This window comes from Microtus ochrogaster, chromosome 8, assembly GCF_000317375.1.
Source record: "Microtus ochrogaster isolate Prairie Vole_2 chromosome 8, MicOch1.0, whole genome shotgun sequence".
Classification (NCBI taxonomy): domain Eukaryota; kingdom Metazoa; phylum Chordata; class Mammalia; order Rodentia; family Cricetidae; genus Microtus; species Microtus ochrogaster.
The window spans coordinates 23,132,705-23,155,989 of NC_022015.1; the positions used below are offsets into that span (position 1 = coordinate 23,132,705).

At 43.3% G+C, this 23,285-nt stretch overlaps 1 protein-coding gene across 4 annotated transcripts in view; it reads right to left on the bottom strand.

Annotated features, from left to right (window-relative positions):
* Positions 1-16,035: 16,035 nt before the first annotated feature.
* Ate1 (arginyltransferase 1) overlaps positions 16,036-23,285 on the bottom strand; it is a 125,042-nt gene continuing 117,792 nt past the window's right edge. For all 4 annotated transcript variants that reach the window (XM_005351368.3, XM_005351367.3, XM_005351365.3 and 1 more), the window contains exon 12: positions 16,036-16,589. In XM_005351368.3, coding sequence (XP_005351425.1) covers positions 16,411-16,589 — 179 coding nt within the window. In that variant the 3' untranslated portion in view covers positions 16,036-16,410. The remainder of the gene's footprint in view (positions 16,590-23,285) is intronic.

Genomic DNA, 23,285 nt, shown 5'->3' on the forward strand with positions numbered 1-23,285 from the left:
AAAAAAAAAAAAAAAGAAGGAAAGAAAGAAAGAAAGAAAGAAAGAAAGAAAGAAAGAAAGAAAGAAAAGGAAGCAGATGAAGGGGTCAAGGGTCAGGTATGAGTACTTAGATTTTTGCACAGTGCTTACAGAGAATAAGCAGGTTGAGAGCCCAGGCTCCCAGGAGAAGTGTCAGTCTGCATCACAGAGATGTGCTGGATTAGTGTTAGGGCTGTCTGTCTAGCATGTGACCACTTCCATCTTGCCAGACAGTTATTAATTAATGACATGCCTCTCTACTGGACAATATGTACTCATCTCTGTGCTCAAACTGCCCTTGAATGCCTCAGTGACATCAAAGAAAAGTGACATTCCTGCAAAAATTACAAGGAGGCCACAGAACTTAAGGGTAAGTCAATCAACGCAATGTAATCGCCAGTTACTGTTTAGCTGGATTTCAGCAGCACCCTGCCCCAGACACAATCAAAGAATCCCAGGGTCTGAGAAATTCCAAAGGAAAGTGGAACCCAATGGCTCACGCCACTCAACGGGGCTGAAGCTCTCTCCTGCATTTGCAGGGGCTGACTGGCAAGGTTGGCCCTCCCTCAAGATCTCCGGTAGATGCCAGTGGCCTTTTCCCAGGGTGAAGTGTGGTCAGAAAGTGCTTCAATAACTTTGACGCCATCGCTAGAATCTTGCCATTCATGAACATGAACTTAAGAAGAAAACTCCAAATTAAGTGGAGGTTAGGCTGACCCCTTTTAAGTGGGCTTTGTGGTTGGTGCTGGCTGTATGTAAAGTTCAAACCCAAAACAGGCCTACTCACAAGTACCAATTTCCACAGACTCATTAGGTCAGGAATTCATTACGCAAAGCAATTGTTCTAGCAACAGCCAACTATCCCTAGACAGCTCTCTCCCTATGCACCCTTCCCTGCTCAAAGGTTTACCCCACTTTTGTTTGTAGGATCTTATATTCAGTCCCTTCTCTTGCTGTCATCCAAATGAGCAGATGAACATGAAGGTCCCTTCCTTGGCACACATACCCACATGCTGCCTGTGTACCTATGGACCTCACCTTCATCGACCTGTCTCCTGGCTTCAAGTGACCATACGAGCAGGCCAAACAAAGGGCACACCCCTTGGAGATGATCCTTAGAAACTGCACATCTGAAAGCAAACAAATTGGTACTTCCCTAGGGTTACAAAACAAAATTCTTTTATATGCCTTAAATTTACAACTTTCCTTTCTGGGTGTTTCCAATATTCTTAATGCGTGAAGAGCCCATAAAATTCAGTGTGGTCTAGTTTGGTCTCGCTTCTTGGGAATGTTTCCTAGACATTCCCCAGTGTGGTGTTAGTGAAGAGCAAACCCAGTGTGGGTCCTGGATGCTGGCACTCGGGCCCTCATATGACACGCAGGTCTCTCAGATGGGGCCAATCTTATGCTCACTTGACAGACATCCACAGGCTCCCTTCCCACAGTGGTGTGGCTGTGGTGTTGACTTCCTAGACTCTTAAGAAGTGGCCAGGGAAGAAAGACAATGAGGTGCTTGCGAGGCCTGGTACAGACCTTGGAGATTTGAACTCATGGAGCTGGAAGAGATGTAGGCCTAGTGGCTGCGGACATACTACGGTGAGGATCAAGAAAGATGAAGGGGAGAGAGACAGCTGGGGCTGGACATTGTGGGATGCAAGAGTAAAAAGTAGGCCTGCCAAGATGGGTGGCTTAATCTTCACTGGAGAGATGGTAAGGACTGCCTGAGGTACAGGGAACATGTTGAGCAGATAACCTTGTGGCACCCCTGTATGTGGTTGGGGAGACCGAAAGATGAGTGTCGAAACCCACATGGCAGAGAATAAGGCTGCCCTGGCCCAGCAAGCCTGGAAGAGTAGAGGGTACTGAAAAGGAGGACGCCTGTTGCAGAATATTCCTTTACACCATCTGAAGACGTGTCGTTATGATTGGTTTAATAAAGAGTTGAATGGCCAATAGCTAGGCAGGAAGAGATTAGGCGGGTCTTCTGGGGTCAGAGAGGTCTTGGGGAAGAAGAAAGGCAGAGCTGCCAGCTGGAAGCAGAAGAAGCAGGAAATGAAGGAGGAGAGGTTAAAAAAAAGCCACGAGCCACATGGCAGCACAGAGATTAAGAGGAGTGGGTTAATTTAAGTAGTAAGATCTAGTGAGAAACAAGTCTGAGCTAAGGCCGAGCTCTCATAATCAATAAGAAGTCTCCGTGTCGCTATTTGGGAGCTGGCGGTCCAGAGAAAGACTGCCACAGACGCCACTGCATCCCACTTGGGGTGGCAGCCGAGTCAGGGCCTGCAATAACAACTACACTGAAGACTGCCCTTCACAGTCTTCTGAGCGACCAAAGGAAGCATGCATCCAGAGCTACTCAAGTCTGAAGAAAGGAAAAGCCATGAACATTACAGCTGATATTAATAACACAGCTTGAGAGAACTAAAGAAAGGCATTTGTTTCCATGGATAGTCAGAAGTCAAACTAAAAAGGGGGAAAAAAAGAAAAGAAAAAAAGGAAGGGAGGGAGGGAGGGGGGAGGGAGGGAGTTTCTTTTGACCCCTGGTGGTTTTTAGAAAAAGTTAAGGAAAAGGGCAGAAAGAGAGTCTCCACTCTGTACCCAAAGTTAGCTGAGTCAGGACCTGTTTGAACAATGAAGATGCTGGAAACCTCCTCCCCCAGAGCAGCTCATCCTGTTGAAGCTGGAAACACTGCTCCTCTCAGCTGGACAGTGGCAGCTGCTGGGGCTCTAGCTCAGCTCCCAGGGGGAGTTGGAGTGGTGGCCAGCATGCGCCCTGAGAGCAGAGCCTCGGTGCCTATGCCAATGGCCCACTGCCCCAGAGGCTGGACGCCTAGCTCAGCACGTAGCTGACTTCACACGGACTGAGGCTACGGCTAACTGCGTTTTCAATACAGAAATAGTCTTTGAGGACACCAGTCACAAACCCCTCTGTTGCCCGGATGGTCCTGCACCTCACTCTGCCACCCTTTTGCGCAGTTCCATGGCACTACACAACAACACTCTTTCTCCATTCCCAAGAGTGCGTCTCATTTCCTGACCTATTTAATACAGCTCTCAGCTAACCTGGGTGGCTCAGTGAAACGCTAATTTTAAGCTGCACCGCCTCCTCCAGAACATGTCTGCATGCAGATGAGGAATACAGAGAGGGAGAAAGAAAGCAGGAGCAGGGGTGGGGGTGGGGAGCAAGCTGGAAAGAGTCACAAGCATTTTCTGTTCGAATACAGCAACCTGCTGAGCAAGGCAATCCCACAGCCCATGAAATGGGGCCGATTTTCCAGACAGCCTGTTGGTTGGTTTTGTTTCCAACAAAACAAACAAAAGTATGTAGAACCATATGAGGCCTTGAGCTCTTTCTCCCCTCAGCCCCATTATGCCCCGGGGATCCAGAACAGGGTGCTATGGGAGGAAGGCTCTGCCTGGGCTCCTATGAATAATTGTTTATGCATGTTCTATTAGAAAAAGGCAGCCATCAGTACGCTCTTACCGTCCTAACACTGGACTGCTCTTTGTGAAGGACCATTTGAAATGGATCCTAATTACATGGTCTCCAAGACCTGTTTCAGTCTTGTGAACTTGCAGATAACTGTAATTATCCAGTAACAGAAGCTTCTTATTTCTTAAATGACTCTGAATGGCACATTTAAATGGCACTGGGTGTTTCTTAGGTTAAAGTGAATGCATTTTAACCGTTTCCTTTAACTATCTGATTAGCTTGAAATAGCTTAAAAGGACCCAGTGCTCAGGGGCTGTTTGAAATAATGACAGGCTTTACACGTTTTCTTGTCTTTCCTATTTTTCTTTAATAGAACAGTTGGAGAAATGGGCCAGTAGTTAAGAGTACATGATGCTTTTGCACAGGACCTGGGTTCACGTCCCAGGACTCACATCTGGTGGCTCACAGCCAGTCACCTGTAACTCCAGTTCCAGGAGATACAATGCCCTCTACTGGCTCCCATGGACACTGCATGCACATGGTGAAAATAGATACTAATGTCCATATAAATACTCATAAAATAACCCAAGATCTAAAAAGACTTCATTTAGGGCTTAAGGGACATAATTCAGTCAGTAGAGAGCTTAGCTGGCACACACAAAACCCTGGATTTTTACCACCAGCAAAGTGTAACCAGATGAGGTGTATACATCTGTGACCCCAACACTGGGGAAGTAAAAGCAGAAGAATCAAAAGCTCAGACTATCCTTCTTGGTCATATACAAGTTCAAGGTCAGTCTGGGCTACAAGAGACACAGCCTCAAAAACAAGTTAAGGGGGGGGGGGACTAGAGTAATGACTCATCAGTTAAGGGCATTTATTGCTCTTGCAGAAGACCCAGATTCGATTCCCAGCACCTGCATGGCAAATTACAACTGTGTAACTCCAGTCCCCGGGGGATCAAATGCCCACTTCTGACCTCAGGGGGAACCAGGCACTTATGTGGTATACACACACCACACACACACACACACACACACACACACACACACACACACACAATCAAAACACCCATATACATGAAATAAAAAATAAAATCTTTTGGGAGGAGTGAGATGGCTCAGTAAAAAGCACTTGCCACCAAGTCTGATGGTGTGAGTGTGAACCCCAGGACTCACAGAGTAGGAGAGAACTCACTACTAAAGTTGTTCTCTTCTGAGTCTGTTCTTAAGTACTTTCATTAATGAGACTAAGAACCCACAAAAGGAAACCCTGAATGTCCCAGTAACACAACCATGTCCTCCTAAAGACATTTTATTAAGAGTCTGAAAGAAAGACAGTAGCATAAGCAAGGTGCAGGAAGAGAGAATGGAGAAAAGGAACAAGAAAGCCATGCCTGTTTGAGTTAGGGCCCAAGACAACAGGCACATCCAGCGGTAGAGATGATGGTAGAAGAGGGGGCTTCAGAGAAAGGATGAGGTGCCCCAAGGGCCAGGATAAAAGACTATTTACTAGAAAAGGAAATCGCTCCCCAGAAGAGGAGTGGGCTAGTGAGCTCAGGGTAAGCTCCAAAAGGACTGGCCCACTAGGCACATGACCTTCAGAGATGTTTCAGTCCCCAAAGCTAATTGTTCTCCAGACTTCCTCTCTAAACCAGGCTCCTTTACGTCCCAACTTTATCTAAAGTATGGTATCAGAAGCATTACTTCAAGCAGAGCCACTAGCTGCTGTAGAAGCAGAAGCCTTAGTCTCAGCCACACTCTGGCTATTTTGTTGGCCTTCTTGCTAAGATAATAGGTAGAATTGGATGAAAGACACCACCATGTAGCTCTCAAGAACAGATGGGAAACCAAGCCAATGATGGCCCCTGTGGTGGTTTGAAAGAAAATGGCCCTCAAAAGGGAGTGCACTATTAGGAGGTACGACTTTGTTGGAGTGGGTGTGGCCATGTTGGAGGAAGTGTGTCATTGTGAAGGTGGGCATTGAGGTCTCATAAGTTAAAATTTTTCCTGTATAAACTGGACAGTTGTGGTGCACACCTTTAATCCCAGCATTTGGGAGACAGAGGCAGGCAGATCTCTGGGAGTTCGAGGCCAGCCTGGTCTACAAGAGTTAGTTCCAGGACAGGCACCAAAGCTACACAGAGAAACCCTGTCTCGAAAAACAAACAAACAAACAAAATGTCCCCTGTATGAGAGCTTCCATGGTCGTGGTGTTTCTTTACAGCAATAGAAACTCTAAAGAAGAAGTTGGTACAAGGAACTGCAGTATTGTGACAGGCTGGATCATGTTTTCATTTGGAATAATATGGAATAATAATGGGAGTTTGGGTTAAGAAAGCAGTGGAATGCTGTAAGTGCTGCTTAATGGGCCATACCAGTAGGAGCATGGAAGACAGTGGTGCTGAGTTATCTGAACTGTGTGTGGGGGGAGCAGGGGTTGGCTCAAGAGGTTACAGAGGAGAATATTAGTACTTGGTCTAGAGAGCATTCTTGTGATATTTTGTTGAAGAAAGTGGCTACCTTTTGTCCTTGTTGTAGAGTCTGCCTGAGTCTAAAGTGAAGAGTTTTGGGGTAATTCCACTGGTAGAGGAAATCTCAAAACACCCTAGTATAAAATCTGTCATATGGTTATTAGTGGTAACTCTAATAAAGATTTGTAATGAAAAGGGGCAAGCCAAATCAGGGTAAATTACAAAATATAAAATTTGAGAAGAAAAGGAGTACCAGGAAGTAGAATGGAGCTAAATCCTGTGTTCAAGGAGATAAACAGATTAAGAAATGGAGAAAAGGGAGTGGTGACCTCTGGGCAAGATCACATCCAGCTAGGTTTCCCACTTGTGAAAAGGAATTAAAGAAAAACTTAGAGCTGGGTGTCGGGATGCACGCCTTTAATCCCAGCACTGGCAGATCTCTGAGTTTGAGACCAGCCTGGTCTACAGATCCAGCTTCAGGACAGCCAAGCTTAGGCAGTGAAGGAAACCTTGGGAAACAGAAAGCTGGTGAAGATGTAACTGAGTGAGGAGGCCATGTTCCAGCCACAACCAGCAGCAGAACTTGGCAGCTTCGGCCATGTGGTTCTGGCTTTAGAGTTAAGGACAGAAGAAAAGAGCTATGGAATATTCCTCTGGGACTAAGGAAAGCCTCTGAGGCGAGGCATGTATCAGGGGTGTCCCTGAATGGGGGCCCAAAAAGGTCACTGTGTGAAGCTGTGAAGAAGCCTGGATTGCCTTGGAGACCCCGAGATGTTAGAGTGGCCAGAGTCCTGGGATACCTGCAGAGGAGAGCTGCTAAGAGTAGGTGGAGCCAGCCCAAGAGAAAGAAGGGTATTGCAGTCAACAAAGCTGAATGGAGTTGGAGATCTGAGGAGTACTTCCAAATCAGAGACGGAGGTACAGCGTTTGGAGTTTGCCTAGCTGGTTTTCTGTCTTGCTTTGGTCCAGTGTTTCCTTACTATGCTCTCCTCCCTATGTTTTGGAACAGTAATGTATATCCTGTGCCATTATATGTTGGAAGTATGTGATCTGTGTTCTGCTTTTGATTTTATAGGGGATTATAGTTAAAAGATCACATCAATCTCAGAAGAGATTTTGAACTTTTAAACATTGTTGAGACTGTGATATGGAGACTTGAAGTTGGACCAAATGCATTTTTTTTTTTGCATTATGATATGACTACAAGCCTTTGAGGGGCAGGAAATGGAATGTGGTGGCTTAAAAGAAAATGCCCCCCAAATGAGTGGCACAATTAGGAGGTGTGGCTTTGTTGGAGTGGGTGCGGCCTTGTTGGAGGAAGTGTGTCACTGTGGAGTTAGGCTTTGAGGTCTCATATATGCTCAAGTCACACCCAGTGTCTCAGTCCTGTTGTCTGTGAGTCAAGATGTAAGAACTCCTAGCTCCTTCTCCAGCACCATGTTTGTTTGTATGCTGCCTTGCTTCCTGCCATGACAATAATGGACTAAACCTCTGAAGTGTAAGCGAGCCATCCCAATTAAATGTTTTTCTTCATAAGAGTTGCTGTGGTCATGGTGTCTCTTCACAGCAATAGAAACCCTAACTAAGGCAGTCACTCTTCCTTTCTGGAGATGGCCTCCCTTATACTGCATGGCTAACCTCTGGTTGCTCCTAGCAACTTCCCACCACCAACAGCACTGATCAACTCTGATGACATCAACACAATCCTTCTATCTGAATAGCATGTTCCCATTGAGATTCCCTAAGATCTGTATGTTGGGGATATCAGTGAAGTTTTGGTTAGAAACAAGCTGTGCTGGGGGGTAAACTAGTCATCAGTAAGAGGAAGCTGGGAAGATAGGCCAGCATACTGTGCTTGGTATGCATGCATAAGGGACCTGAGTTCAAATCCTCAGCATGCATGTAAAAAGTACAGTGTGGTTATATGCTCCTGTAATGAAGCATTGTGGGAGATAAAACCTGGAGATACCTGAGACTTTCTGGCCACAAACATAGTTCCAGCTCAGTGAGAGACGCTGTCTCAAGGGAATGGGGGAGCAGAGCAATAAAGCAGGGACATGACGGACACCCACACACACACACATACACATGCACACCAAGAATTACTAAAAATAAATAAATATATTTTTCAAAGACAGAGCTGCACCCCGACCACTCTGCCTGTGGACAGGCTGACTGGTGAGCGACCTAGCAGCTGCAAATTAAACAGCTCCTAGGGAAGAGGGGTTTAATGAAGATTTTCCTCACTTTCTCTTCTGCAAAATCAGGCCTCTACATTTGGGGCAAACGTTTTTGGGGAGACTCATAAAAATATTTTTATTGGTATATATTATCACAGAGCTATGGATAAGTTTACAAAGACTACTTGATTAAAATAAACACATAATTAGAACCTCTAAAACTCTGGAAGGAATTGTAAGACAAGATACTCATGTAAGTAGTTAAAATTATGTGTAAACACATGCTGTCTCTGTGTGGGTATGCACACGTGCCCTCAGAGCCCAGAGAGGGCCCTGGACCCCTGGAGTTGGAATTCCAGAAGTGGTGAGTACTGGAAACTGAGCAAGATACGATGTTCTCAAGCAAAAATGCAGTAGGAGAATTGGGTGAACACTTGGACCAATTCAAGCCCTTCTTTAAGGAAGCACCAGCTCTGTTACCGTTTCGCTGCAAATCCTGATACAGCTGTGACGTCAGGAAACGGAGACAATCCCGCGGTGTCCAGAAACCCCTCGTGGTGTCTGGAAACTACACGTTCAGTGTAGCTGCGACACTGCCCAGCTCCTGGTTCAGCAAGAGACCCTGACTCAAAAGGAGTAAAGAAAAAGGCAATGAAACAGGACATTCCATATCCACTTCCGGCCTCTGAATATGCTCCCCCACCCCGCCAATGCACGCACACGTGTGTGCACACATGCAAGCACACACAGAAGTTAGTAAAATAACTCTTCAGTCTGGCCGTCTCTCCATATCTGAAGAGATGGTGGACAGGCACATGGAATCATGGATACGCAGCTGAACTAAGAGCTTATGCTCTGAATCCACAGACTTGAAATGTTTTTCTTGTTTCATGGTCAAAAAGCTCCTTACTCAAGAGGTGCTGTTCAGGCTCACTGAGTAGTGAATTCACAAAGTGTGATGAATTGGACCTCATGAAGAATTCATGAGTTCTCATTTAATGCTAATTTTTTTAAAGGGCCTACATTAAATGATTTTAAGACCCTGGCTCAGACTGGCAAGCAAAATGATTAAAGTTCAGAGAAAATTCAATCCCAAACCGCACAGTCAAATTATACAAGAGTACATTTATTCCTTCCCTTGCAGTGAATGCCTCAAGCCTGCAACATTCAAATAAAAATTTAAAGCTATTTTTCTCATACTGCATTTAATCAAACTTTAATAGCCCTTTGATCCTTAAACAAGAAAACATTCGTGCTAGTCCCCAAGACTCCGCTTTATGCATGCCAGAGGAGTGAAGGATGCCTGTCTCTGTGGAGGATCTACACTCCCTCCCGAGTGTCCCCACAGATGCCTTGTCACGGTGGGCTTAGCTAGACCGTGCCAGAAACTTTGATTTGGCACTTGATTCTTCATATTGCAACTGGAGAGATGTGTTGCAAAAACCAAGCTGTTTGGAAGCTTGAAAGAAACTAATAGTCTCGGGGCAGCAAGATGGCTGGGTGGGTAGAAATGCTTGCTGTGCCAGCCCCATGACCCGAGTTCAACCCAGCACTTATGAAAGAGAGGCAGGTGTGAAGGTGCACATCTGGAATTCCAGGACTCCTACGGAGAGATGGAAGGCAGAGGTAGCGGGCTCGCTCAAAAGCTTGAGTACCAGCTTTTCTCAGTTACTCAATAAGGCAGAAGCAAACAAAGATGCTGCCTCACAAACAAGGTGGAAAGATGAACTAGCCTCCTGAAAGTTGTCTTCCGACTGCCACACCATGGCGCCTGCGTCCCAACTGATGACGTGTGTGCAACTCTCTCGTGCGTGCTTCCTCTCACACACCGCCTCTCAATAAGAAATGCTTTTTTCTTTCTTTTTTCTTTTTTTTTAAGATTGATTTATTTATTTATACAGTATCCTGCCTGTAGGCCAGAAGAGGGCATTACATCTCATTACAGATGGTTATGAGCCACCATGTGGTTGCTGGGAATTGAACTCAGGACCTTTGGAAGAGCAGTCAGTGCTCTTAACCACTGAGACATCTCTCCAGCCCCAAGAAATGCTTTTTTCAAACCAGCAATCAGCTCTTGGTTGAGACAGTTAACAGACAGTAGTTTCTGAACAGGAGAGAAGACATTCTAGTAACTGACTGGATAGAAAAGTACAAATTCACTCAGGTGAAGTTTTAACACAGTCATGCCAGGTGTGGTGGCACATACCTCTAATCCCAGCACTTGGGAGGCAGAGGCAGGTGAATCTCTGTTGAGTTTAAGGCCAAGCTTGGTCTATGGAGTGAGTTCCGGGGCAGCCAGGGTTACACAGAAAAACTGTCTCATAAAAATCAAAAATACAAAAAGCCCTCCACACAGCCAATAAACTAAGCACAAAGTTCAACTCAGTAATAGTGGCACGGTTACTCATCTCTGTAAACACCGTTTAGAGACCTTTGAAGAAATCAGTAGTTTAGAAGCTTAACATTTTAAATAAACAGAAGCCTTTAAGTTAAGGCATTTTGTTGGAATTTTAGAGATGGACAAACTTAAAAGCAGTAATATAAATAGCTAGCAGAAAGAACAATGAGAGCCGGAGAACCAGGGATGAAAATAATGCAAACCGAAGTCTGTTGAGACTACTCTAACAATACACAGATTGGTGGCTTAAGACAACAGGTATCCGGTCCTGAGTTCTGGAGGAACTTCTTGCCAAGTTCAAGATCAAGGTACTAGGAGACTTGGTGTCTGATGTGGACACACTATCTAATCACAGACTCCGACCTGCTGTATCTTTCCGTAACAGGAGGGATATGCCTTTACAAGGGGACTAAACAAACTTACAAGAGTTCAGCCCTTGTGATCTGATGACCTGCCATGGGCCTCACCTTCTAAGTCAGCATAGTGAAGCTATGGATTCCAATACTGCCTAGAATTCCCAGAGAAATATGAATGAACAGCCTAAAACCCAAATACCAAGTCGGGTGGCAAAAGGAAGGTAATGAGGTAAAGACACTCACAACACATTAAGACTCATATACAATCATCGATGGATAAATATTTTAAAGCCTTTTGTACTGGCTGGTTTTGTGTCAACTTGACACAAGCTAGAGACATCAGAGGAAGGAGCCTCAGTTGAGGAAATGCCTTCAGGAGAGCCAGCTGGAAGGCATTTTTTCAGTTAGTGATCATGGGGGAGGGCCCAGCCCATGGTGAGTGGTGCCATCCCTGGGCTGCTGGTCCTGGCTTCCATAAGGTGAGCTGAGCAAGCCATGGGAAGCAAGCCAGTAGTAAGGAGCTTCCCTCCATAGCCTCTGCATCAGCTCCAGCCTCCAGAATCCTGCTTTGTCTGAGCGCCTGTCCTGACTTCTTTCAGTGAGGAACAGAAGTTCTGAAGTGTAAGCCACATAAACCCTTTCCTCCCCAACTTGCTTTTTGGTCATGGTGTTTTGTCGCAGTATCAGAAAACCCTGAGGCAGATATTGGGACCAGCATAGAGGGGGATGGCTGTGACAGAACTGGAAAGACTTTGGAACTTTGGGCTAGAAGAGTGTTATGAGCTCAGTAGGATATTCTGTGGAACTGAGAAGAATATTAAGAGCAGTGTAGAAGATGGAGACCTGGTTTCTGAAATTTCAGAGGGAAGATTAAAGACTACCAGGGCTGTTTGTTGTTTGAATTAAGATCCTGTGGTTCAGGTTCGCTGGGACTGAAAAATCAGCTGTTATTAACAAGATACCAGAACTACTAGAGCAAGTTTGCTTTGCTGGGATACTTGATGCTGGTTGGCTAGAGCTAAGAAATTAGCAGTGATTAACAAGAGACAAACATCATTGAGGTGAAATCTTCTGGGAACACTGAGAAGTTGTGTTCCAGATTTGGTAACGTGTGGTACTAGGTTTGAAGACATGAAGGGGTCATGGAGAGCAGCTGAGGCCTGACCCTGAGAGGCCAGGAAAGGCCATTGGTGAAGGTGCAGTTTCTGTGGCAGTTGAAGGCCCAGGACTGAAGGGGTCTTACAGAGAAGTTGAGGCCTGGCTCCATGAAGAGAGCCTATGAGAGGCTACTGGTGAAAGTACACCCCAGTTGCAGCAGAAGACCCTAGAGTTTTGGAGATGCCAGTACCATGGGATAACTACCAAAAGCAGCAGCAGTCAGCCGGAGCCTACAAGACAAGCTGTGTGTGTTGTAGCAGGCAGAGTCAGAGAAGTGACCATAGCCCTTTGCAGTTCAGAAAACTGAGTGGATCCCAGATAATGGACATTGAGATATTTATACTGTTGGACTTTGGTTTTGCTTGGTTCAGATTGTGATGGTGCCCTGGTTCTTTCCTCTTTTTTCTTTTAAATGATAAAATTTATATTTATTTGGGTTCCATTTATTATTTAAATTTTATTTATGTATATTTTTTCTTTTTTTAATTACACTTTATTTTTTAAACAATCTTTTTTTTTAAACATACCAATCCCAGTTCCCTTTTCCTCCCCTCCTCCTATCTTTCCCCCACCCCATTTCTCAGAGAGGGTGAGGCCTCCCATGGGGGAGTCAACAAAGTCTGTCACATCACTTGAGGCAGGACCAAGGCCCTCCTCCCTTGTATCTAGGCTGAGCATGGTATCCTTCCATAGGGAATGGGCTCCAAAGTCAGTGAGCTCCTGCTAGCTCGGGTCAGCTGTTTCTGTGGGTTTCCCCATCATGGTCTTGACCTCCTGCCCGTATTACCACTCCCCTCTCTACAACTGGACTCCAGGTGTTTTTTCCCTCTTGAAGAAGGTATTTAATTTTGAGTTTTAAAGGCACCCACAGATGAAAGACTTGAACTTTTTAAAAGAGTGACTATTTTAAAGGAATCAAAATCTTAATGTGTTTGAATCTGTAAAGACTGTGGGACTTCTTAAGTTATTTAAGATCTTGGGGATGAATAAGAAAGGGAAGGTTGTGGCTTCATAGTGATGTGTTTGTGTGTCAAGTTGACAAGGGGTCAGTTGTACTGGGTGGTTTTGTCTGTCAACTTGACACAAGCTAGAGTCATCAAAGGAGCCTCAGTTGAGGAAACGCCTCCATGAGATCTAGCTCATTTCTCATTTAGTGATCAATAGGGGCCCACGGTGGGTGGTGCCATCCCGTGAGTTGCGACTCCTGGTTTCCATAAGAAGGTGGGCTGAGCAAGCAGAGAAAGCTACAAAAAGCAAGGCAGTAAACAGCTCCCCTCCATAACCTCTGCATCAGTTCCTGCCTCCACGATCCTGCCCTGTCTTGAGTTCCTGTCCTGACTTCCTTCAGCGATAAACAGCAGTTCTGAAGTATACGCCAAATACACCCTTTCCTCAACTTGCTTTTTGGCCGTGGTGTTTCGTGGCAGCAACAGAAACCCCTAAGATAGCTTTTATTTCACTTACGCCATTTGGTGCAGTGAGAAGGAAGTGGAATGCTGACACTAAATCCATGCTGATAACTGCGTAACAGGTTAGAGGTGGCCTTCCCCTTTGTAGAAGCTCAGGGGTAGAATGCTTGCCCGCGTCATAAGGTTTGATCCCCAGGACTACAAAGATAAAGAATGTTCCTTTTGTAATCATTTATCTTGTTTGAATAATGCTAGTTATTTTACATTCTAAAATCAAAACTAGATTTTCCTTAAAAAGGAAACAAAGTAGTATCAAAAAACCTGGTAATGCTATTAGTAATACCCATTATGCATAAAGAGGGCTCAGAGCCAAAAGCCTTCTTGTGCAAACATAAGTACACACTGGGATACTATGCAAGCATTAAGACCATTCTCTTTTAAGATAGCCACAGTAGCTGGGCAGTGGTGGTGCACACCTTTAATCGGGAGGCAGGGGCAGGAGGATCTGAGTTCAAGGTCAGTGAGTTTCAGGACAGTCAGGGCTACACAGAGAAACCCTGTCTCAAAAAAAACCAAAGTTCATCCTCTCCTAATTTACTATGTGAAAATCTATATACATTTTGCTTAGAGATTTATTTTATTCTCCAGAGAAGTCATCCCATACTTTGATTGACATAGTCAAATGGTCTACAGATGGTTATTGACAAATCTTATAATTCACATAGTCAACATTTTCTACAAATTTCTACAGGTGTAATGTATTCTAAAATGTATATGTGCGTGTGTGGGAGTGGCTATGCATTATGAGGCAGTCTCATTATCCCAGGACGGCCTCAAACTTGCTATATAGTTGTAGGTGACCTTGATTAGTCTTCCTGCCCTCAATGAGTGCTGGGATTACAGGCATAGATGGTGCTGGGCCTATATAGTTTTAAGAAATGAATGACAAGAACCACTGCAGGTAAAAACAGCTTTATTTTGTTCATTTTGGTCTTTTTTAGAAGAGCAAAACTATCAAATGCAATCAAAGTTACTTTGTCTTATAGCCGCTGGTTTCCTTTGGAAAGGAACACACATTTGAATAACTTGTAATTCAAACACATCAAGTTCCCACTTCATTTCCTTCTTTTAAGTCAGCCGCAGTAGAATCATTCTGGGTAAGTGTTCATATTCTCTCACCTTTATTCATACTGAAATAATACAATATTTATAAACCAAACTATTTGCTGTTCAGAAAGCTGGAAAGGTTCTTTTACATAATAATTTTGATATGATAAGAAACCACGCAAAACCGGCATTTGCAAATGGATAAAAATAGGATAAACTCCTTGAAAGAAAACATAAACAATAATTTCTCTTATCTAAATAATTTCAATTGAGTGAATATATTTATCTGATAATATATCCTCTATCTTAGAATATAAAAGTGCTCAGATTATTTATAATAAAAATAACAAAATTCTAAGAACTGAAAATAATTTAAATAAAGGTAATACACTGAGAACCAAAATGACATCTGTGCTGTCATGGAGGGAGGTGTGAATCTACCTGAACTCAGAAGGGACTAAAGCAAGGAGCTGGAACATGCATAGCTCTTGCCTGGAGAAAAGAAAACCAGTCTCTGGAAGCTTCATGTGTCTTTATTTAGATGAAAGCCACTGACAAGAAATCAGGTATGCCGGGCGATGGTGGCGCACGCCTTTAATCCCAGCACTCGGGAGGCAGAGGCAGGTGGATCTCTGTGAGTTCGAGACCAGCCTGGTCTACAGAGCTAGTGCCAGGACAGGCTCCAAAGCCACAGAGAAACCCTGTCTCGAGAAAAAAAAAAAAAAAAAAAAAAAAAAAAGAAATCAGGTATCTCAGACAGACTTTGCAAAATGCAAAGTTGGGGATACTTGCCTTGACTGCCCTACACTAGCTGCGGTGCACACTCAACTCAAGAGCTCAAAAGACAAGGACACATCTTTATAAAATGCATGTACGGAGGCCTGGGGCTAGGTGTCATCCTCAGAACTACAGTCCATTTCCTTTCAGACAGGGTCTCTCGGTGCTGGAGGTTACTCAGTAGGTTAGGCTGCTGGCCAGTGCTCCAGGGACGCTCCTCTGACTCCCCAGTGCTGGGATTTCAAGCGCACACTCACTACCAGACCCAGCATTTTTACATGAGTTCTCGAGAACTGAACTCAGGTCCTTAAGATTTGCCAGGCAAATAACTATGCCAAGACAACAGACATAGCCAGACCATCCTGGACATACACCCAATGGGAACACCTGATCTTTGCAAAGTTTGCATGGCTTTTTCAGGTTGTTTATTAATGACACACTGAAAAACTGGCAGAATTTAATGTTGAACAGAGTAACAGAGCTTTGGTTTGTGGGGAAGACATGTTTCCTGGCGATGGAATGCGTTTGTCACCTTTGACCCCACCTAAATTTCCCAGCATGAGCTAACATCTTGTATGAGTCTAAGTCAATGGTTCTCAACCTTCCTAATTCTGCTGCCCTTTAATATGGTTCTTCATATTGTGGTGACCCAACCATAAAATTATTTCGTTGTTACTTCATAACTGGAATTTTACTACTGTTATGAATCGTAATGTAAATATCTGATATACAACCCCTGTAGGGGTTGCGACCCCACAGGTTGAGAACCATCTTTTCTGTTAGCCTTTTTTCCAGGACAAAAACAGTAATGTGAGGAAATTCTTTAGACTCATTTCTTCACTTTCCTCCCCAGAATATTTACTGGAGACATTTAGCATACCTTGTTCCAGAAGCAAACTCCAAAAGGACAAGTCCCAATTAAGGGGCTAGATCATAGTGTATTTTAAAATCTTTATATTAACCACAAGATTCTCATAAATACAATTCCACAAAATATTTTTTAAAAGCTCTAAGAATGTACTTGGTGAGTGGCTGCAGAAGCCAAGATATGCAGGACAGTGACCAGGTACCCAGGCTGGTGCTGGGCTATGGGGCAGGCTGTCAGTTTCTGAACAGCAGCATCCTCTCGGCGCACTTCTGCCCCACAAGGTTGGCATACTCCAGGACACCCTCCTCCTCACTCGGGTCTTCTTGGTAGTTCTTATAAACAGCATAAGGCATGGTGGATCGCCTGTGCAGTACCCGTAGTCGGTTAAGGTCCTTACTGCGGCCTTCATCCACTGCAAAGAGACAAATACGGATCAAAGACTGCCATATATCAAAGATGTGCACAGCCAAAGTACATCCTCTGAAACGTGATGGCCTCACAGGTCCTCACTGTACGGTATGTTCATGAGCATGCACCTAAGAATACACAGGAAGTTTCTTAGTGAAAGGCAAGAAGCATTCCCTAGTTTGCTAGCCAAAACAAAGTAGAATGAAAGAATCACACTCAACTGAAAACCACTGGCTATACTGTACCTTCTGATTTGCTGAGGTACAGTGGCATCTATAATGTTCCAGAATCTTTCCAGAGTCTGTATTAAATCTTAGTGCCTCTCCAGCTAACATGCTGCCTGAGGCTCTGGCTCTGCATGGGGACTTATTGTCAACAGAGCAGCATAAGGAGGTCTGGCTTTGCATACTCCTGTTCTTTATGGAGGGCAGCAGGGCAGATTCTCACAGCTTCAAAAGAAGATAGAGTACAAGGTGCTGTTGCTTCCTTTGGGCTTTCCTGGTTCCCATATACAAGAACTCATGGCTTATATCAAGAACACCTGTGCTCCTGCCTTCCCTGAAGCTGGGTGTAGTCTCGTGACACAGTTCTGGTCAGCATGAGTAGCGCTTTAAGGGACTGCAAGAGCCTTTCCAAGAGAACAAGTTATCTCTGCCTTCCTTCAGGCAATAGCCTGTACACAGACAACCATAAGGGCAAGAGTCTAACTTCTACCTTGGAGCTGGAAGGTAGGGGCATGCCTTTGGTTTAGTGAAAAGACAAGACTCAAGGTGGTCAGCCTCTGACTTCATGGAATAAGCTATCATGCTGGGGATAAAATACCTGGGATGAGCTGGGGTGGAGGGGTATGCCTGTGGTCCTGGCACTTGGGAATTAGAGGCAGGACGATCATAAGCTCAAGGTCATCCTGCCTGTAGAGGTCTAAGCCAGCCTGGGCTACACAGCAAGACTTCAACATGCATGCGCACATGTACACGCACACACACCAACCAAAGAAAACGTACACAAGGGCTTCAAGACAGTAAATTCTGGAATATTTGTATACTTGTAAAGAGTGCTGGGAAAGGAACCCAAGGCAAAGTGTGAAACTCACATGCTTTCTACACACCAAATACAGACCCAGAACTTCTTATACAAAGTACGCATGGCTGTAATCTACCACCTAAGGCCAGGAATGGCGTTTATAACTAAGACACAAACATCTAAAGTTTCTTATTTCTCAGAAGTTGATGCTCTAAAGCAGAATGAAACTCAGGAGATTTCAGGAGAGAAAAGAACAGAATTCCTCCTATTCCTCAGATGCCAGACACAGGGAACACCAATGTACTGCATACAATCTATCTGCCCAAACACATGTGAAGGAGAGGGAGCCCATCCAGTCTCAGACTCCAGGCCTGCCTGTTCCATCGGTTGGGCTGCATGGCCTCTAGCTTACGATCATCTTGTCATATCCTCAAGGATGGGACATGTACATCCCACACAGTTAAGATTAAAAGTAATTTAAACATAAACAAAATTCTGTAAGATACTTAAAACACTAAAAATTATGATTTAGTTAGCAGGGAGGAAAAATGTAGCTCAAATTCTTACAAGACCCATTTAGAATCGTCTTATAGATATAAACATGACATCCATGCTCACAGACAAATCTACAGTGCTAAACAGGCCCAAAGACCTTCCCTTGATGGACCTTGAAGAGACCCAGGAACAGGCTATTTTGATATGAAGACGGTTGCCATGGCACCCAAGGAAAGCTGCCAGCCTAAGATACAAGAACTTCTATTTCTCCTTTCCCAAAGCTGCATCACAGCTTAACTTTATAAAATAAAAACACAAGGAGTCTTGCAAGTTCTTAGGGATGAGCATTTGGTCACTAATGACTCAAATGCGCTGCCAGCTCCATGACATTTTAATCAAGGAAAACTCTTCGGGGGCTGCTTGCTCACTCTCCCCACAACTGCTCCCTCACGGGAGCCGAGCTGTTTAACAGGTGCTTCCAAAGCAAGAGAAGCTACAGACCACAGCTGTACCTCTGGGTGGGGGTGGGGGGTGTAAATTATTTGTTGTTCTCAGAGACCTAAGGCTTTTCTAAGCCTTTCTTTCCTTTTTTGTTTTGTATTTAGGGACAGGGTTTCTCTGTGTAGCCCTGGCTGTCCTGGAATTCTCTCTGTAGACCAGGCTGGTCTCGAACTCACAGAGATCCACTTGCTTCTGCTTCTTGAGTGTTGGGATCAAAGGGACATGCTGCCCCCACAAACTGGCTTTCTTTTTTTTTTCCCTAGGCTTTTCTAAAAATGATTCAAGAGTATATCAGCATATCTTTATAATATATTGTTACAGAAATATTACATAAAAATGAAAATAAGTTTTATAGTTTTTAAAGGATACAGACGTATACACAGCAGATAAATTGATATAAGAGCTAAAATGCTGAGCAAATGTACAACAGGAGATGTGATATTCGTGTTAATGGTCACCCTGACAGAATCTAGAAGCAACTGGGAGAAGGGTATGTGGGATACCTGTGGGGGATTATCTTGACCTTATTAACTGAGGTGAGTGGTATCACTCCCTGGCCGAGAGCGCTCCTCAACTGTCTGTGGAGACAGGGAGCTGAGCACAGCACGCGGTCATCATGCTCTCGAGTTCCTACTCCATCTATTCCAACCCTAAGCGTCCTACCAAAGGGTGTAAAAACTAGGAGCTTTAAGTTCGATGTGACAGGATACTTATGTATCATCTGAAGATATCTTATTTATCAACCACTTGACCTATACAAAATACTGACTGTAGTGCGGGTGTGTGACACACACCACTTTATCAGGTCACCAGCTATCAATGAGTGACAATACAGGTCTCCTGATATGAATTCACCATTTCTAATATTCTTACCTTGACTGATTACAGAGAAACCTATGATGAACACCAAGTAAGGAATAGTCTACAAAGTAGCTGGACTGTATCCTTAATAAAATGTCACGGTCATCTTTATCACCACTATGACCACCCTCATCACAGCTCGGGGACACTGAGGTAGAGGGGGCAGAAAGAAGATGAAGAGCCAGCAGATGAGATGAAGTGCTGTGTAATACTCTCTTCTGTACACAAAATGCTATTGCACTGACGGACTCACAGCAGCCACAGCTGCCCACACAAGAGCTGCACAAGATCAAGCCAGACAAAAGAACGAGACACGATATTCCACACAGTTGACTCAAAAGGTAGGCCTTTCCTCTTTCTCTGCAACCTCTTCCTCCTCCAGGCAGCTGCTGAGACTCACAGCTTGCTGCCCTTCCATTTTTCTTTTAAACTCTAATAAAGCTGCCTTGAGCTTCCTTTTGAGTCTATTCTTAAACTCTTTTACTAACAAAACGAAGAACCCAAGAGAGGACCTTGATTTCCCCAGCATATGTAACTGTGGTGAAGTCTCCATTTCTGGCAATCACCTCATATTCGGTGCACATAACTAGTAGTGGTGACTCTATTACGTCTGGAGATGAGGCTGGGACTCACAATCTACCTCAACAGAGTGACTTCTATTCACAAAGGGATAAACGAAGTGCTCTGCAGAGAACAAGTTTTGTTATGTTCCTGGTGAAATACCTTTCTGCTCAGAGAAGAAATGTTCTCTCAAAAACGTCTCAAGCTGTGTAGGTTTGATGGCTGGTCATTAATATTTATAATGCCCTTCTACACTGTTCTTGTGGGTAGCAGTTCGGGGGTACGGTCTGTGTACTTCAGAGTTATATGTGCTCTTGGCAATTACTTTTGTTTATGCCAAAATCCATTTGCCATGTCTCAACTGGCATCTCCCCAAATGACCCACTGCTCTTGGCTTTCATTTTTACTTTACACTTTTTAATACCTGCTTCAAAGCAAAAGATTTTCACTATGAGAAGGTACAGCAGGCCGTGTAAGCTTCTTAAACGCACAGCGAAGCAGCAGCCATGTCAGCTGGGGTGGCCAACATGAGCGGTAAAAGCAGCTGTATGCTCACAAAGCTCAGCTCCTACAGGGCTCACAAGTCCTCCAAAGTCAAGACTTCCTAAATTCAAGTCTTTCAGAACTCTTCCCTTAGCAAAACCTTGTAAATCTCAAACAGCAAGAGGACTCTGCAAAAGCAGAGGGCCCTTCTAAGACAGCAAAGATGCTTCTGTTAAACTTCTGAAAGCAGAAAAGCAGATTCTTTAGTGGACTTTGGAGAGTAAAAAAAAAGTAGTGTAACAGTGATACAGCACAGCTATAAAGCAAATGCTTTTCCTGTGTGCCCCTTCCTCCTCCAAAAGACTTTTCCACAACTTACACTTTGGAGGCCACAGAATATGCTTTTTTTTTCACTAAGAAAAAAAGCTGGAACTGCAAATCCACAGCTCTCTACTCCAAAGCTCAGACTACTGAATGTGTGAAGTGAACCAAAAGTGAACAAATCCCCCATAAAATTCACTTAAAGTTTCCCTAACACATTCAAATAATGGTCACCAAGTAATTTTTTTATTAAACAGTAAAATGAAATAAAACAAACACTAACATATCAGAATTGTGCAAAACAAACAGAAAGAAACAAGTCCAATAGAAGGCACAAGAAGGGGTTGGAGAGATGGCTCAGAATAACTGTTTTTCCAGAGGACCTGAATTCAATTCCCAGCAACCAGGCGGTGGCTCACAACCACCTGTAGTGGGATCTGCTGCCCTCTTCTGGCATAAAGTTGTATATGCAGATAGAGCACATATATATACATATATATGTGTGTGTATGTATATGTATATAAAATAAAAAGAGGGCACAAGAAACAGACCCACTTGTTCACACACCTGAGAAGCTCATAAAAAATATCTGGAAGCCATACTAGATACACAAATGTTTCTTAAATGCAGAGCTTGAGGATAGTTCAGTTGGCAAAATTCTTGCCAGGCAAATATCAGGAAATGAGTTCAGACCCCCAGTACTCACATAAAAGGCAAAGTATAGAGAGCGTGCCTGTCTGCAGTTGCAGTGCTAGGGGATCGCTGACAGGGCAGTCTAACTGAACTGGTGAACTCCAGGTTCAGAGAGAGCTCTTGTCTCAAAAACTAAGATGGACAGTGACTGAGAAAAAGACGTGATGTCACCCTTTGACATACACATTTGATGTAATTCAGAATCACCCATCTTGCGTTTGTATAATATGTCCAAGTTTGAAAACAGCTTGATCCTCAACAAATTTTTAACTATCCAAAGGTTACAAAACACAGTAGGACCTGAACATCATGTAGTTTAAGTTTTTCATTTCACTGATAATCAAACAGCCTGGTAGTCAGTGAACTGTGGAAAGTGACAAATCTAGTGAAGTCTAAAGACCCTTTGTCTTTGGGTTTCTAGCTGAAGCACTAAATTAGCATGACTCCATGAGCTAGCAGTTACCTATTCTTGCAGAACAACGGTTAGGTATTAGGAATAAGCAATGCGAATACAAATAAAATGAGTTTGGATGTTATTAATTGAAAATGCAATGAGAAGAACCTGAAATTCAAACAATTTGAATATTGCTAAAATTTGAATAATTTTATGAGTTTGGTACAATGCAGGATTCTATCAGGTTCAAAGCTCTTTAAAGTTAGATGAGAATAAACAATCTTAAGTGCTAAAGAAATGTAAACACTGGTCAAGACATAACCTCATGGGCTTAACAAATGCAGGCTTCTCTGGGCTAGTCCACTAATTAAACAGGGAAGCACTTGGCCATAAACAATCAATCACCCACCTCCTCCGGGATATGGGGACCAATGAAAAGCCACTGTAAATGGCTTTAACCTGGTAAAAGCATTATGAAATGATGACGAGAATAAACACATGATGGTGTCAACGAACGGAAGACTACTGTATACTAATACAATTAGATAGAACTGGACCATCAGAGCAGTAAGAGGTCCTGCTCTCAAGACTTCAGTTGTCATGTTAACAACATTGCGTCTTCAAGACTCAGAACATGGTTTAGTTCCCTGAGCAGTGATTGGTAGTTCTCAATGTAGTGGTCTTGAGTGTCTTTTGATACATGTAATTCTAAATAATGAATACTCTTTTGTTATTCTAAGAGGATTCTTTTGCAATTCATTTTTGTTTGCTGCTAATATATAAAGTACAATTGACTTCTGTATAATAACTTTATAAGCTACAATCTTATTTAATTCAGTTATTAGTTCCAGTAGTTATACAGAGGACTCCTGAAGATTTTTTTATGTAAACAATGATTTATTACTTCAACAGGAAATGCTTAATTAACTAATTGATTTATACTGTGATTTCAAACTAAGTAAATATTTAGTTCATTGTGTCCACAAATCTAATTAAGTTCCTAAGAATACTTTGTCAGACAATTGAATTAAGTGGGAAATTGAATACATTTATAAAAATTTTAAAAGTTAAAAATTGAATTAGTGCCTTGTAAATACAATCAAATGTTATTCAAAAGTCCCTTTTTCTTTAAATAATTGCTAAAATTTTAAAGGCTTATACATTGAAAATATGATTTGTAATCTGCATTCAGATTTGACAAACAGGACAAATCTTTCTTTAATAGACTTACATTAATGAACTGAGTACTAATTTTTAAACTAGAAGAAACCTTTGAATCCACTTTCCTATAAATTAAAGTCATTCTTTAAAATATGAGTTAAGGCTTAATACCTGCGCACACACCAACTTGAAAATGCAGACTCTGAC